Here is a 12,143-nt window from a genome sequence, read left to right as displayed (position 1 = left end):
GTTCAAGCCCGCGCCTGCTCTTCAGGCTTACGGCGGCTCGGTGGGCTCATGCCGCGCCTGCGCAGTGCGGTGTTTGTGTATTCTGGCTGCGAGGCGGCGCTGGCTCCGGGGGGAAGATGGCGGCGTCCTCGCTGGAGCAGAAACTGTCCCGCCTGGAGGCCAAGCTGAAGCAGGAGAACCGGGAGGCCCGGCGGAAGATCGACCTGAACCTGGAGATCAGCCCAGCCCGGGCCCGGCCCAGTAAGGGGGGGCCGCGAGAGGAAGGGCCTGCGGGGGGCGAGGCTGACAGGGGAGGGCTCCGGGGGTGAGGTCGGGGGGCCGGGGGGGACCCCGGAAGGACAGGAGCGCGAGCGGAGAAGCCTGAGGGCTAGGGGGTGGGGGGTGGCAAGCCTTGAAGTGAGGGGGTGGGTCCTGGAGGGGAGGGACCTAACGGGGGGCTGGGAGGGGCGGGGCTTGAGGCCTGCGAGTAAAGATTGGTAGGGGCATAGGGGAGGTCAGGTGGGGGTGCGAGAGAGTAGCCAGGGGCCACAGGGATCTGTGGGGGTGAGGGGGTTGGAGAAGGGAGATAGGGAGGGTGTCAGGGCCATGGGTGAGGAGGGGAGGGGGGTCGGAATCCGAGGGAAAAGGGCCTATGTTTGGGGAAGGGGTGTCTCTGGGGAAGGGTTGAGCCTGAAGAGGTTGGTTTGCGGACTTGTGCAGCACAGTGGGTCATGATGGAAAGGAGTGGTGTGTGGGACTAGTAGACTCCACTCTGGGTGACTTCTCCAGTTTAGTTTGTGAGGAAAGGAGGAGAATAGGTGGGTCTGGGTTTGCAGTTTATCCTGTGGAGAGGATGGAGGGGTGCATGTGTAACTGCCACCTCCGGTGCTTAGTATAGGAACCTCTACAGCTTGAGCTATAAAGCTAGCTGGCTCTCAGCTTAGGCTGTAGAGGTCTCTTGTTCTTATCTGTTGCTGTGGTCTAAGTGCCACTGCATGGGACAGTGAACCACACTAGGTGTCTGGTTTACACATGGATGATTGGAGGGGCTCCCCTTATTCTGTGAGAAAAGGGAATGGTGAGGTGAATATGGAACTTCTCAAGGAGTATGGGATACAGTACAGCAAGGATTGTATGTGGGAGTGGGATGTTCAGCTAGAGATGACAAGAGTGGGCATTGCCTTTTGCCACCAGGCCTGTATAAGGAGAAGAGAGAGATTGTTGGCTGTGTAAGTAAGGAGAGCATGAGCTGATCTAGTATGTGGTATCCTGTTTGTTTGGAGACAACATTAACGATAAAAAGTGCTTTTGGTATAGTCATCTACTGAGCCTTCAGAGAGATTGCACATTGATGGGTCTGAGAATAAGATAGATGATACTTTATGATTGGGGTAGAGTCTGATTTTTAATGTTGCGAATGTGCAGTGATTTGGGTGGAAATGACGGTCTCTTATCTCGTCTGGTACTTCCACTATGCTTGGAACATGTCGGGAATATGTTTGTGCATGCATGCTTGTGCAAATTGACTTGTGACATATGAGTCTACCAAAAGCAGATTGTGCAACTGACTGACATGTATCATGTGGGATAGTTAGATGTAGAAGTGTTTGTGTGTCCTTTCTGCCTTTGGTTCTGGCTAGCCAGCTGTAGAGGAAGAACATGCATTTACCGCTAATGTCTGGTGTATATGAATGGAAGGTAGGAAGCATGTTCTGATAGGAGAATAGGACTTGAGAGATCTCAGTTCAGTGAATGCCTTAGTCTCAGGCTTTGAGTCTCTTAATCTATCCAGTAATGCAGTCTTCCATTTGTAATATGTTGTTTGTCCAGTAAGGTGGTACTGGGGTTTTATGAAGATAAAATCTGTTAGTGTGTGAGTAGCTCAAATATTATGGAGATGAGGGCTTTTTAAATAATTTGAGGATTGTGTAATTAAATGATGGTTGTGATTATATGTTCACGACAAGCCTTAGGAGTGCTAAATTCTGCTACTGGCCCACTAACCTATCAGGTAATAATTTCTGGCAAGATTGCAAGATGATCAGTGTTCAAAAGCTACTTGTCAAGCAGACTCTTAGCAGCTGCTTCAAGTCTCTCCCACAATGGCACAGAGTCCGTGTCTTAGCTCCCCAATCAGTTGTGTAGTTACCACATTGAAACTGTCCCTTGGTCGGCTGCTAACCTGAGTGTGTTTTGTTTTAAGGAGTAAGGGAACAGGGGAGGGAGAAAATTTAACCTTAAACTGATCAATACCAACGTTGGACAATCATAATAGGTATTTACTATATAAAAACTTAAAAAACAATGAAACAAAATACAGGACTATGTAGCACTTTAAAGACTAACAAGATGGTTTATTAGATGATGAAGTGGGTCTGGCCCACGAAAGCTCCTCAGATCAAATAGTGGAAGAAAATAGTCACAACCATATATACCAAAGGATACAATTTAAAAAAATGAACACATAAGAAAAGGACAAATCACATTTCAGAACAGAAGGGTGATTTGTCCTTTTCTTATGTGTTCATTTTTTTAAATTGTATCCTTTGGTATATATGGTTGTGACTATTTTCTTCCACTATTTGATCTGAGGAAGTGGGTCTGGCCCACGAAAGCTCATCATCTAATAAACCATCTTGTTAGTCTTTAAAGTGCTACATAGTCCTGTATTTTGTTTCAGCTACACCAGACTAACACGGCTACATTTCTATCACTAAAAAACAATGAATAGTCTAGTAGCACTTTAAAGACTAAAACACGTTAGTTTTTAAAATGTTACTAAACTATTTGTTGTTTTTAAAGTTTTTCCTGTAACAGACTAACTCGGCCACCCCTCTGAATTACTTACTATATAGTAATCCAATCTACTTGCTCAGCCTTATTATGGCAATGATGAAATAATTATTTGCTAAGGGCAAGTAGAATTTTCAAAGGCTTATCTGTATGCACTAAATATGGACTATGTTTGAGAGAGGTTTTTAAAGCTTTTACTTAGTTACTGTGGAACAAGGAAAGTATTTGTAGGGTTTTTGGGCTGGAATGTGAGAGAACCATGTTCTACTCCCTGGTCTACCTGATTCAGAAAGATCTGGGATCTCTACTCTGTATCATGCAGACTGAGGACTTGAACTTGGGATTCCCAGGCCAGTGCTTTAGCTGTCATGATCTAGTGTGAGGATCTGTCTTTCAAGCCCTGGACCGAAAAACGTTCCAAATGATTGTCAAAACAATACATCTCTGTAACATATTTTAGCTTTGACAGTTCATTTGGCCAAAAATGGTTCCATTCTATTGTGTTGGATCAGGACTAGTTCAGCTCTTCAGGTGTTTGCTGGGGTGAAATGGTAGACGAGATGATGTCTGAGATGTACACTCATTGGGGCACAGCAGTCTCGACATTTAGACCTAGGCCCCAATGCTTGAGGATGCCTGGGTTCTAAACTTGGTGTACTGCTACATTCTTCATACCACTTCATTCTCGTTTTACAGCAGGGGTAATTGGTGTGTGGTTTTTTTCTTTTCTTTTTTTTCCAAGCCCTTTGACACCTATAGAAGCCAGACTGCTCAGTATAAAGTACTGCTCATTTTTTGTAGGGCCACAGTTAGGGGAAGGGCTCATGAGCCTATAAGGATTAGAAGGGCATAGGAACAAAAGTGGAATTATTTACAGTGCTACAATAGGGCATGACTTGGAGGAATATGCTGCATGTTAAGGGAAGACTTTCTGCCTGTGAGATCTATTAGCCTTTGCAACAGTCTCACCAAGAAAAACTGGTAGATGTTCCTGTGACATTTACACTGGAATGGACAGAACCCCGGAGAACGTATTGCAGGATGCAATCTTGCATTGGTGCTCCACAGAGTATAGATTAGAAGCATCCTATTGGGGCTTTTATTTTGCTTGGAGAAAGGACCAAATCCTTTAGTGAAATCTGTGCTTGTTTTAGTTCCGTAGTGTCCAACCAGTTATGAAGTTATAGTGAATCAGCCACACTCAACAGCCAAATAGCCACATGTAGCTAGTGGCTAGTGTGTTGAACACCACAGTTTTGGTGGCTCACTTCTTACTCAGACCCTGCCTCCCTGTCTACAGTCCATTCTTGCACCTTCCTCTTGCCCAGACTTTGCACCCCTAGCCTGTTCCTGCACTCCCACACCACTTCTTCACCCTGACTTCCACCCTGCTCCTGCACCCTCCTCCAGCCTAGTCCCCACAACCTGCTCCTGCTCTTTCCCTCTTGCCCAGACCCTGCACTCCCACTTCACTCCTGCACCCTCCCTCCTGCCCAGATCCTGCACCCGGTCCCTTATCCCCCAACCCACTCCGACACCCTCCTTCTCGCTTTTCCTCCCAGGCTCTGCACCCTTTCCTCCAGTCTGCTCCCTGGCAGCGCGCCCCCCCCCCACTGTGAGCCCCTCATTTTTGCTCTGAGCTTTGGGCCACTAAAGAGTTAACCTAGCCATGGGGATAAGCCCTGAGTCCCTGTGCCTCCACCAATTGCCCCCCCCCCCCCAATCTTCTGTGGGGCTGGAGCTTGAGGGGAGTGTCTTTTTTTTTTTTTTTTTTTTTTCTCCTGCTTCTCAGCTGGGACCTGTATAATGAGACTTTTCCCTCCCCTCCTGACTTAAGAGGCCAGGTCAACGAGGGTTATTTTATTTTATTTTATTTTGCTTCTCACTTGTGTGTGATTCCAATCCAAGAAAGGTTTCCCACCCCTTCTTTAATCATGCTGGACTGGAAAAGCAGGAAGGCTTTGCTGTGTCCTGCACTTTTGAAGAATGTTGGCGTGTTGCTTCCTTGGGATTGAAAATTAGTAATGGTGAGAAGTGGGGTAGGCGGGTTACTAAGCTTGGGTTCTGTTGCTGGCCAGTTGGTGCTTGTTTGGAACCCTTGGCTTGTTGGGTGAGGGAGCTGGAAATGCCAAGATAGGAATCGCAGCTGTGCTTGTTCGAAAAGCTCAGCAAAGAGGTTTTCATGGAAATGTTTGAAGGGCTCCCTGGAAGCTCCCTTAGCATAGGCAATGGGTGATTTGCCATAATTCAAGAAAACTTTGTGTTCCGGGAATTCTAGAACCCTGCCAGAATGCTGATCTGCCCACTGATGTGTTAGTATCCAGAACAGTTGTCTGGAGTGAAGGTGGACGACAGCCATGCTAATGGATTGAGCTGCACAGTGTTAAGGGAGAGTGTGATGGAATAAAGAAAACAAATTTGGCTCCTAATTCAGGTTTTGTAAAAATAATACCGTTTTTGGCTTAAAATGAAGTGGGAATTCTAAACGCTTCATGTCTAAACATGATGTGTGTGCAACCCATGGCTGAGAACCTGCAAGAGAGACAAACTGTAATTGCCTTTACGTTGCCCATGTTGAGTTAAATAAGAAAGCAATCAGCATAAATAGTAACAAGTAAATTGGACTTTAAAAATCATCTCACTTGTTAGAAGCTCTGGTAGCATTAATGACGAAGAAAGAAATGAGCTTTTTTACCAAATACAATTTGTAGGGCATTTTAGGGTATATTTTAGAGGCACCTACATGGTAGAGATGTATGAGCCCATTTAATTAGTTAACCAGTTAAACACTACATTTCACCAATTAACTGATTAAATGGGAATGTGTAGAGGAGTTGTTCAAGCTCGCTGGGCTGGAGTGGCCCCCTCGCTTATCACGGCTGGGCTGGAGTGGCCTCCGTGTTGTAGGCAGGGCCTGTGACCTTGTGCTGGCTTTGAGCCTGTGTGAGCTAGAAACCAGCGGCCCTGCCCCTACTCATGCGAGGCTGCAAACTCCAGGTTATGGCCCTCTCCCTTCCCTTTCGCTCTTCCCCCCCCCCCCCGCCCCTCCCACACACACAAGGTGGCCGACTCCAAGCCTTCCTGGGCTGGGAGCCAGCAGCCCCATATCCCTACTCCATGCCCTAACTCAGAAGGGGGCCTCATGTTGCTTTTTGTCCATAGCAAGTGACAGTTGCTGTCCTGAGAAGTTTATAATCTTGACGGCCAAGGTGAAACAGAAGCACATAGAGGCTAAGTGGCAGGGTCAAGGGTACCCAGCAGGTTAATGACAGAGCCACAAATAGAACCTAGGATTCACCAGTGCCAGGCCATCCTTTGTTCAGTGCATCACACTCTGTGGCTGGAACATGCTGCCTAGGGAACACCCTGATGTGGTGTCAGAGTGTAGAATACAGTAAAAATATCAGTTCAGGTGGGTTTTGTCTATATACCAAACTCTTGTTCTGCAAATGTTTTTTTAGAGCTACTTGTCACTACTAACCCAGAAGTATTTTTGGTGATTATAACAAAAAAGATACAAAATCTACTATTAAGGTTTATTATGGTTTATCTTTAAATCAAAGAAAATGGTTGTTTTCCTCCCTTCGGATGGCAAATATCCCCGTTTGCAAGCCCAACAATACATCTAAGAACTGAAAAGTGAAACCAGCTACAAATGAAAGTGAAACTGACCAGAATCTGAAATTCAATTTCATTCAAATTGCAGAAGTGCAAGTGTTGAAAAGCAAAAATAGCATTTAATAATATCAGGTGTTTCTCAGGAATCCAGATCAGGATGATTCTTGTCCTGGTGTTATCCTCTTAAATCTGGAAAAATAACAGTTCCCTTTTGTAATGGATCTAGTGCCTGTAGCATCTTACAACCTGAGCCACGAAAAGAAGGGCAAGAAAAATTTAGGTGTATGGAACAGCTTCTGTATGAGAGAGAATAAAAAAGACTGGGCACCGGCCAGCTTGAAAAAGAGAGAGCCTGTAAAACCAGGAATGGTATGGAGAAAGTGATGAAGGATGTGGTGTTTACCCTTTCACATAACACAAGAATCAGGATTCACCCAATGAAATGAATAGACAGCAGATTTTAAACAAATATACGTACTTCTTCACCCAACATGCAGTCCACTAGTGGAACTTGTTTTCAGGGAGTGTTATAAGGGCCAGAAGTATAACTGAGGTTAAAAAAATATTCCATAAGTTGATGGAGGATAGGTTCATCAGTGGCTGTTAGCCAAGGTGGTGAGGGACAAAGCCTCTGACTTTCAGAAGCTGGGACTGTGATTACTCAGTCATTTTATTTTGTTCGTTCCCTGATGCATTTTGCACTGCCTTTTGTCAGACAGGCTTCTAGGCTAGATGGGCCATTGGACTGACCCAGTATGGCCATTTTTATGTTCTTAAAAAGATCTGTATGAGTAGACTCTTACACTTACGGGAGTTCAAATCAAGCTAAGTTTTCTTCTGTTTCACCTCATGGCTTCTATGTACCACACTGAATTCTTCCTCTCTTCTGGCGAGCAGACTTTTCCCCTTTCATTGTCTTATAACCAGGTTGAACAATTGAGGCATCTAATATATACTGTAGGGTTTTTCCACCTTTCTCTACTGTATGGAGTATAGGTTGCCTGCTGGGATCATCTGGGCAGGTCTCATGTAAATGATTCATTGCCACTGCAGAGGGTTTGACGGGACCTTGGTCTTGCCTGGTCTCTGCCTATGACACACAACAGTTCAGTCCTCAGAGGACTGAAATGCTGTAATTTCATCCAAGCTATTAAATTCATTACAGGGGTAACTGGATGAAATTTAATGTTCTGTGGTAGACAAGAGGATTGAATAGTCTCTTCTGGCCTTAAACTCTATGAAGTAGTGTCCAGGGAATGGACAGTCTGAGAGAATCTGTCCACTCGGTTTGAGGGCTCTGGGGTACTGTTGCTGTCCAGAGTGTTTGCTGAGATTCCACGCTGTGAAATCAGGATTGAGAGATGTTTGGACCATTGGCATTACCCTCTGGTGACTTGTGCAGGCCATGCACCCATAGCAGCTGGCAGAAATGTTGCATCTTTTCAAGGGTAAGAAGAACCAAGACCGCCAGCTTGACCTCCTAGTGCTGTTTTACTTTGTACATCGTGCTCTTTTTTACTCTCTCTGCCCCATATCCAAATTGAATGGGATCAGAAGTGACTTTTCCCTTTTAGTCAGACAGCAATGGAGCTGTAGCTGCTCAGATACTACATGTATAAGGACCTTCTGAGTATGGAGCTAGATGTGGAAAAATCTACTAGGTTCTTTCTGCCACTGGCTCTTGTCACCTATAATAAATAGTGATCATGCTGAACAATTGATGCATGAAGCAGAACAGAATCCAGCTCCTGCTCCATAGCTCTGCACAATTAGTGGGGGTGATGTTTACTTTGGGCAGTAGAAACAGTATCTTAAATCAAGACCTCGTACAAAGGTGCACTACACATCTGCGAGATACAGATGTGTAGAGAAGGGGGAAAGTCTGCTCGCCAGAAGAGAGGAAGAATTCAGTGTGGTACATAGAAGCCATGAGGTGAAACCGAAGAAAACTTAGCTTGATTGGTGGGCAGGACAGCTTGCTAACAAGGTAATGCAGCAATCACAGGGTGGAATTCTCTTCCCTTGTCAGGTAGGAGATCAGGCTTGATGATCTCAGTTGTCCCTTCCAGTCTTATGAATCTGAGTCAGAGGAGCATCCTATATCTACTGTGGCTTCAGCACACGTGGTGCTTTAGGGACCAATCCCAAGGATCTTCTGACAGATGTGGCACTGCAAAGGGTTGCAAGAGGAAGAGGGAGGTGACACTTATAAGTGACCAAAGAGGGATTGTTGAGACACAGTTACCCTACTGACTCTAGCCACACCTTAATATGCAGCTGAACGAATCAGAGAGAGAGTTGAGGAGCTTGGGAAATGTCTTCCTCCCCCAAGAGCACCTGTGCCTGGGCTAGTTAGCACAAGGCCGATTGGTCCAAGAGAAACTCCCCCAGAAGTGACTGAGCTTTTCGGTTGTGTTGTTGGTGCTGTCTTTTTTTTTTCTCAGATAGCCTTGTGGCTCTGGAAGAAGTGATGATAATTTAGTTGCAGGCTCTGTGGCAGGAGCCAGGGTAGGAGTTTAGCTGCTGCAACCACCCACGTTCTACAGCCTTAGCCAAGGATTTTTCTCCGGAACCAGCCTGTTAGGCTGCTGAGCTTTGTTGCCTGTGGAACGTGGTCTGTGCTTGAAGGGGAACAAAAGCAACTTGCTGGGCCTAATCCTGCAGCCGTCCCTCGGTGAGTAATCCCATTGAAGTCAGCAGGACAGCACACTTCAGTAAAGGGAGGCTTATAGGATCAAGCTACCGACTTCATGGAATGGATGTGTAGATTGCTGCATTGTGACAGAATCTGTCCTATTGAACTGCCGAGTTTAGTTTTATATTTCTCCTAACTCAGCGAGCCCTTTCTTCAAGTGACAGGGCCTGAATTCTGTGACCAGCTGGTGGATGGGCAGACCAGAGACACCTTCCTCCCCCACCATGTATCTTCACAATCTAAAACAGTGGGACATTCCCTCCTGCTATTGGGTTAAATTGAGTAAACCAGAGAGAGATGTACTCTGGTGAAAAGCCGGAAAACACAAGCAATGCTCAGGCTGCTGAATTGTTTGGGTGTTACCTTTGTTCATTTCTTGAACAGTAATTTTTCTGTGAAGTATTTCTCTGAACTTAACATCAGTGAGGAAGATGTTTTAAAACATTGGGCTCTGATTGCTTCCTGAGAAGGAATTGCCCTGCTATTCTAAAGGAAAGCTGTGAGAACATTAAGAGATTTGTTAGGTCTATTAAAAAACAAGTAAAGAATTAGACAGCTGTCAAGACGCATACAAGGGAAAGGAGAATGGATGGAACAATTAAAGGTGTGTGCTGATTGGTGGATTCATTGGCTATTGAAAAGATGGGAATGAACCATTAGTGGGTTTGGGTTTATTAGACAATAGGAACTGCAAGGAGATAGCTCTGATGTGGTTCTGGATGAAGCTGGCCAACTCATTTTACTTTATCAGTGTTAAATTCAGGTTGAGAGTGGCTTAGGAGTATAGGATGGGAAGGGTCCTCCTAGTTCAAGAAGTCCAGTCTCCTACTGTTGAAAGCACATCATCCTGCTCATTAACAGAGGGGTAGCCGTGTTAGTCTGGATCCGCAAAAGCGACAAGGAGTCCTGTGGCACCTTATAGTCTAACAGATGTATTGGAGCATAAGCTTTCATGGGCAAAGACCCACTTTGTCAGATGCATCTGAGGAAGTGGGTCTTTGCCCACAAAAGCTTATGCTCCAATACATCTGTTAGCCTATAAGGTGCCACAGGACTCCTTGTCGCTTATTCTGTTCATTAATTCATCACGCTCCATCTTAAAACTAATTAAGTAGTTACTTCTCTTTACTCCTTTCGGAAGGTTGTTCCAGACTGTTCTTATTCTGTCATTTGTCTATATAAGTTAGAAATGTGCATCTGTCTGTCCAGTTGTGAATCTGTCTGTTCAAGAACTCCTCCTAAGCGGTAAGAGCTAGGCGCACAAAATTTGGAATGGTGCTTCCTCTTGTCCTAACTTAAAGCCAGGTCAGGGTTTGGCTGTGCCAGGAAAATGGGATCTGCCTGGAATGGGATTGTTTTCCATAACACTGAAAGAGAGGGGGCTGCTAGGAAGGAAAGTCATACTGCAGAGTGACCACAGCAGGGAGGCCATACCAGTAAGACAGTGGCCAGCTGGGGGAAGGGCTCTGAATGTTTTTGGCCATGGGCAAGGTTCTGTGCAGGGTGTCTGCTCTCTCTCTCTCTCTTCCCCCCCCCCCCTTTGTGCTGGCTCCCATGACCCACAGCACAGGGCCCTCCTTACAAATTATGTAGCCCTATGTAACTGAGACCTCCTCCCAGCTTCTGCTGGAGCTGGGGTCTTCCCTCCTTACCCTATGTGGCTTCTTCAGGGAGCGAGGAGCTTCCCTCCCCCTCCCCATGGCTCCTACAGAGACCAGTGGCTCCCTCCTGCCCTCTCCTTTCCTTGCACCACTGCCTCCTCCCAATAGCTTACCTGGATTCTGGGGCTTACCTGGGGCTGCAGGAGCCCAGCCGCTACTGCTGCCCTGGCAGCACCGCTCTCATCTCTTTGGGCAGCCCTGAGGACCCGCCCCCTCCCACTCTGGGCTGGCCCCGAGGAGAAGCCGGTGGGCAGCCCGTGCAAACCCTTTTGCTTCCCACCCCAACCCCAGGCAGAAGCCAGCAGGCGGCCTGCGTGGGCCTCCCCCCTGCCCTGGGGTAAACGCAGGCAATGCTGGACAAGTCTTCTAGCACCGTCTGTTTTAGAAATGTGAGCCTCTGTCTGTTCGTCCATCCGTGAGTCCGTTTGTTCCACTTAAACGGCAAGAACTAGGACCCCTAAATGTGGTATGCAGCAGTCTCATCCGGCTGGTTGTGCCAGGATAATGGGGTGTGTGTGGAATTCGATTGTTTCTCATAAAATTGAAAGGGAGGGATTTGGCAGGAGGGCAGAATGATGACAGGGGGCAGCAAAGGGCCAGAGATGGGGTCCAGGACAGCTGTAACTCCTCTGGGCCAGCAGGAGGCAGAGGTGGAGAAAGGGACAGCTCTCTAGTATATATTTCAGAGAGTTTGTGTGTGTCCATCCGTCTGTCCCCATGCAGTGGCCATGGAGAGGTACTTCTCGCCTGGCCCCAAGCTGCTGAGATGAGAAAGGGCTGGGGTAATACTCACTCCCCATGTCAGCCCATATACTCACTCCTCCTCAGCCCCACCCCAGAGCAATGATTTAAATGAAGAAAAGCAACTTACAGGCAGTCCCTAGGTTACGTACAAGATAGGGACTGTAGGTTTGTTCTTAAGTTGAATCTGTATGTAAGTCGGAACTGGCGTCCAGATTCAGCCGCTGCTGAAAATGACCAGTGCTCTGCCCCGGGCTTCCTGGAATCAGCTGCTGCTCAGTTTCAACAGGCTGAATCTGGACGCCAGTTCTGACTTACATACAGATTCAACTTAAGAACCCCAGGCGTCCCCAAGTCAGCTGCTGCTGAAACTGATCAGCAGCTGATTCCAGGAAGCCCGGGGCAGAGCAACTCTGTCTCGGGCTTCCTGTAGTCAGCCGCTGGTCAGTTTCAGCAGCGGCTGATTTGGGGACGCCTGGGGTTCTTAATCTGGCGCTACTGGACCAACCTAACAGCACCCAAGCTGCTCTGCCCCAGGCGTCCCCAAGTCAGCTGCTGCTGAAACTGACCAGCAGCGGCTGAATCAGAATGCCTGGGGCAGAGCAGCTGGGGTGCTGCCGGGTTGGTCCAGTAGCGCCCAGAGCGTTCTACCACAG

The 12,143-nt window shown here is 47.0% G+C and overlaps 1 protein-coding gene across 6 annotated transcripts in view; it reads left to right on the top strand.

Annotated features, from left to right (window-relative positions):
• Positions 1-12,143, top strand: part of MAP2K7 (mitogen-activated protein kinase kinase 7) — a 65,026-nt gene continuing 52,883 nt past the window's right edge. The window contains exon 1 of one of the 6 annotated variants that reach the window (XM_075902187.1): positions 1-240. In XM_075902187.1, the coding sequence (XP_075758302.1) occupies positions 117-240 (124 nt within the window). In that variant the 5' untranslated portion in view covers positions 1-116. The remainder of the gene's footprint in view (positions 241-12,143) is intronic. The other 5 variants (XM_075902190.1, XM_075902189.1, XM_075902191.1 and 2 more) reach the window with 5 other exon arrangements.

This window comes from Pelodiscus sinensis, chromosome 19, assembly GCF_049634645.1.
Source record: "Pelodiscus sinensis isolate JC-2024 chromosome 19, ASM4963464v1, whole genome shotgun sequence".
Classification (NCBI taxonomy): domain Eukaryota; kingdom Metazoa; phylum Chordata; order Testudines; family Trionychidae; genus Pelodiscus; species Pelodiscus sinensis.
The sequence above is the reverse complement of the archived record's forward strand: the minus strand, read 5'-3'. Positions and strand labels throughout refer to the sequence as shown.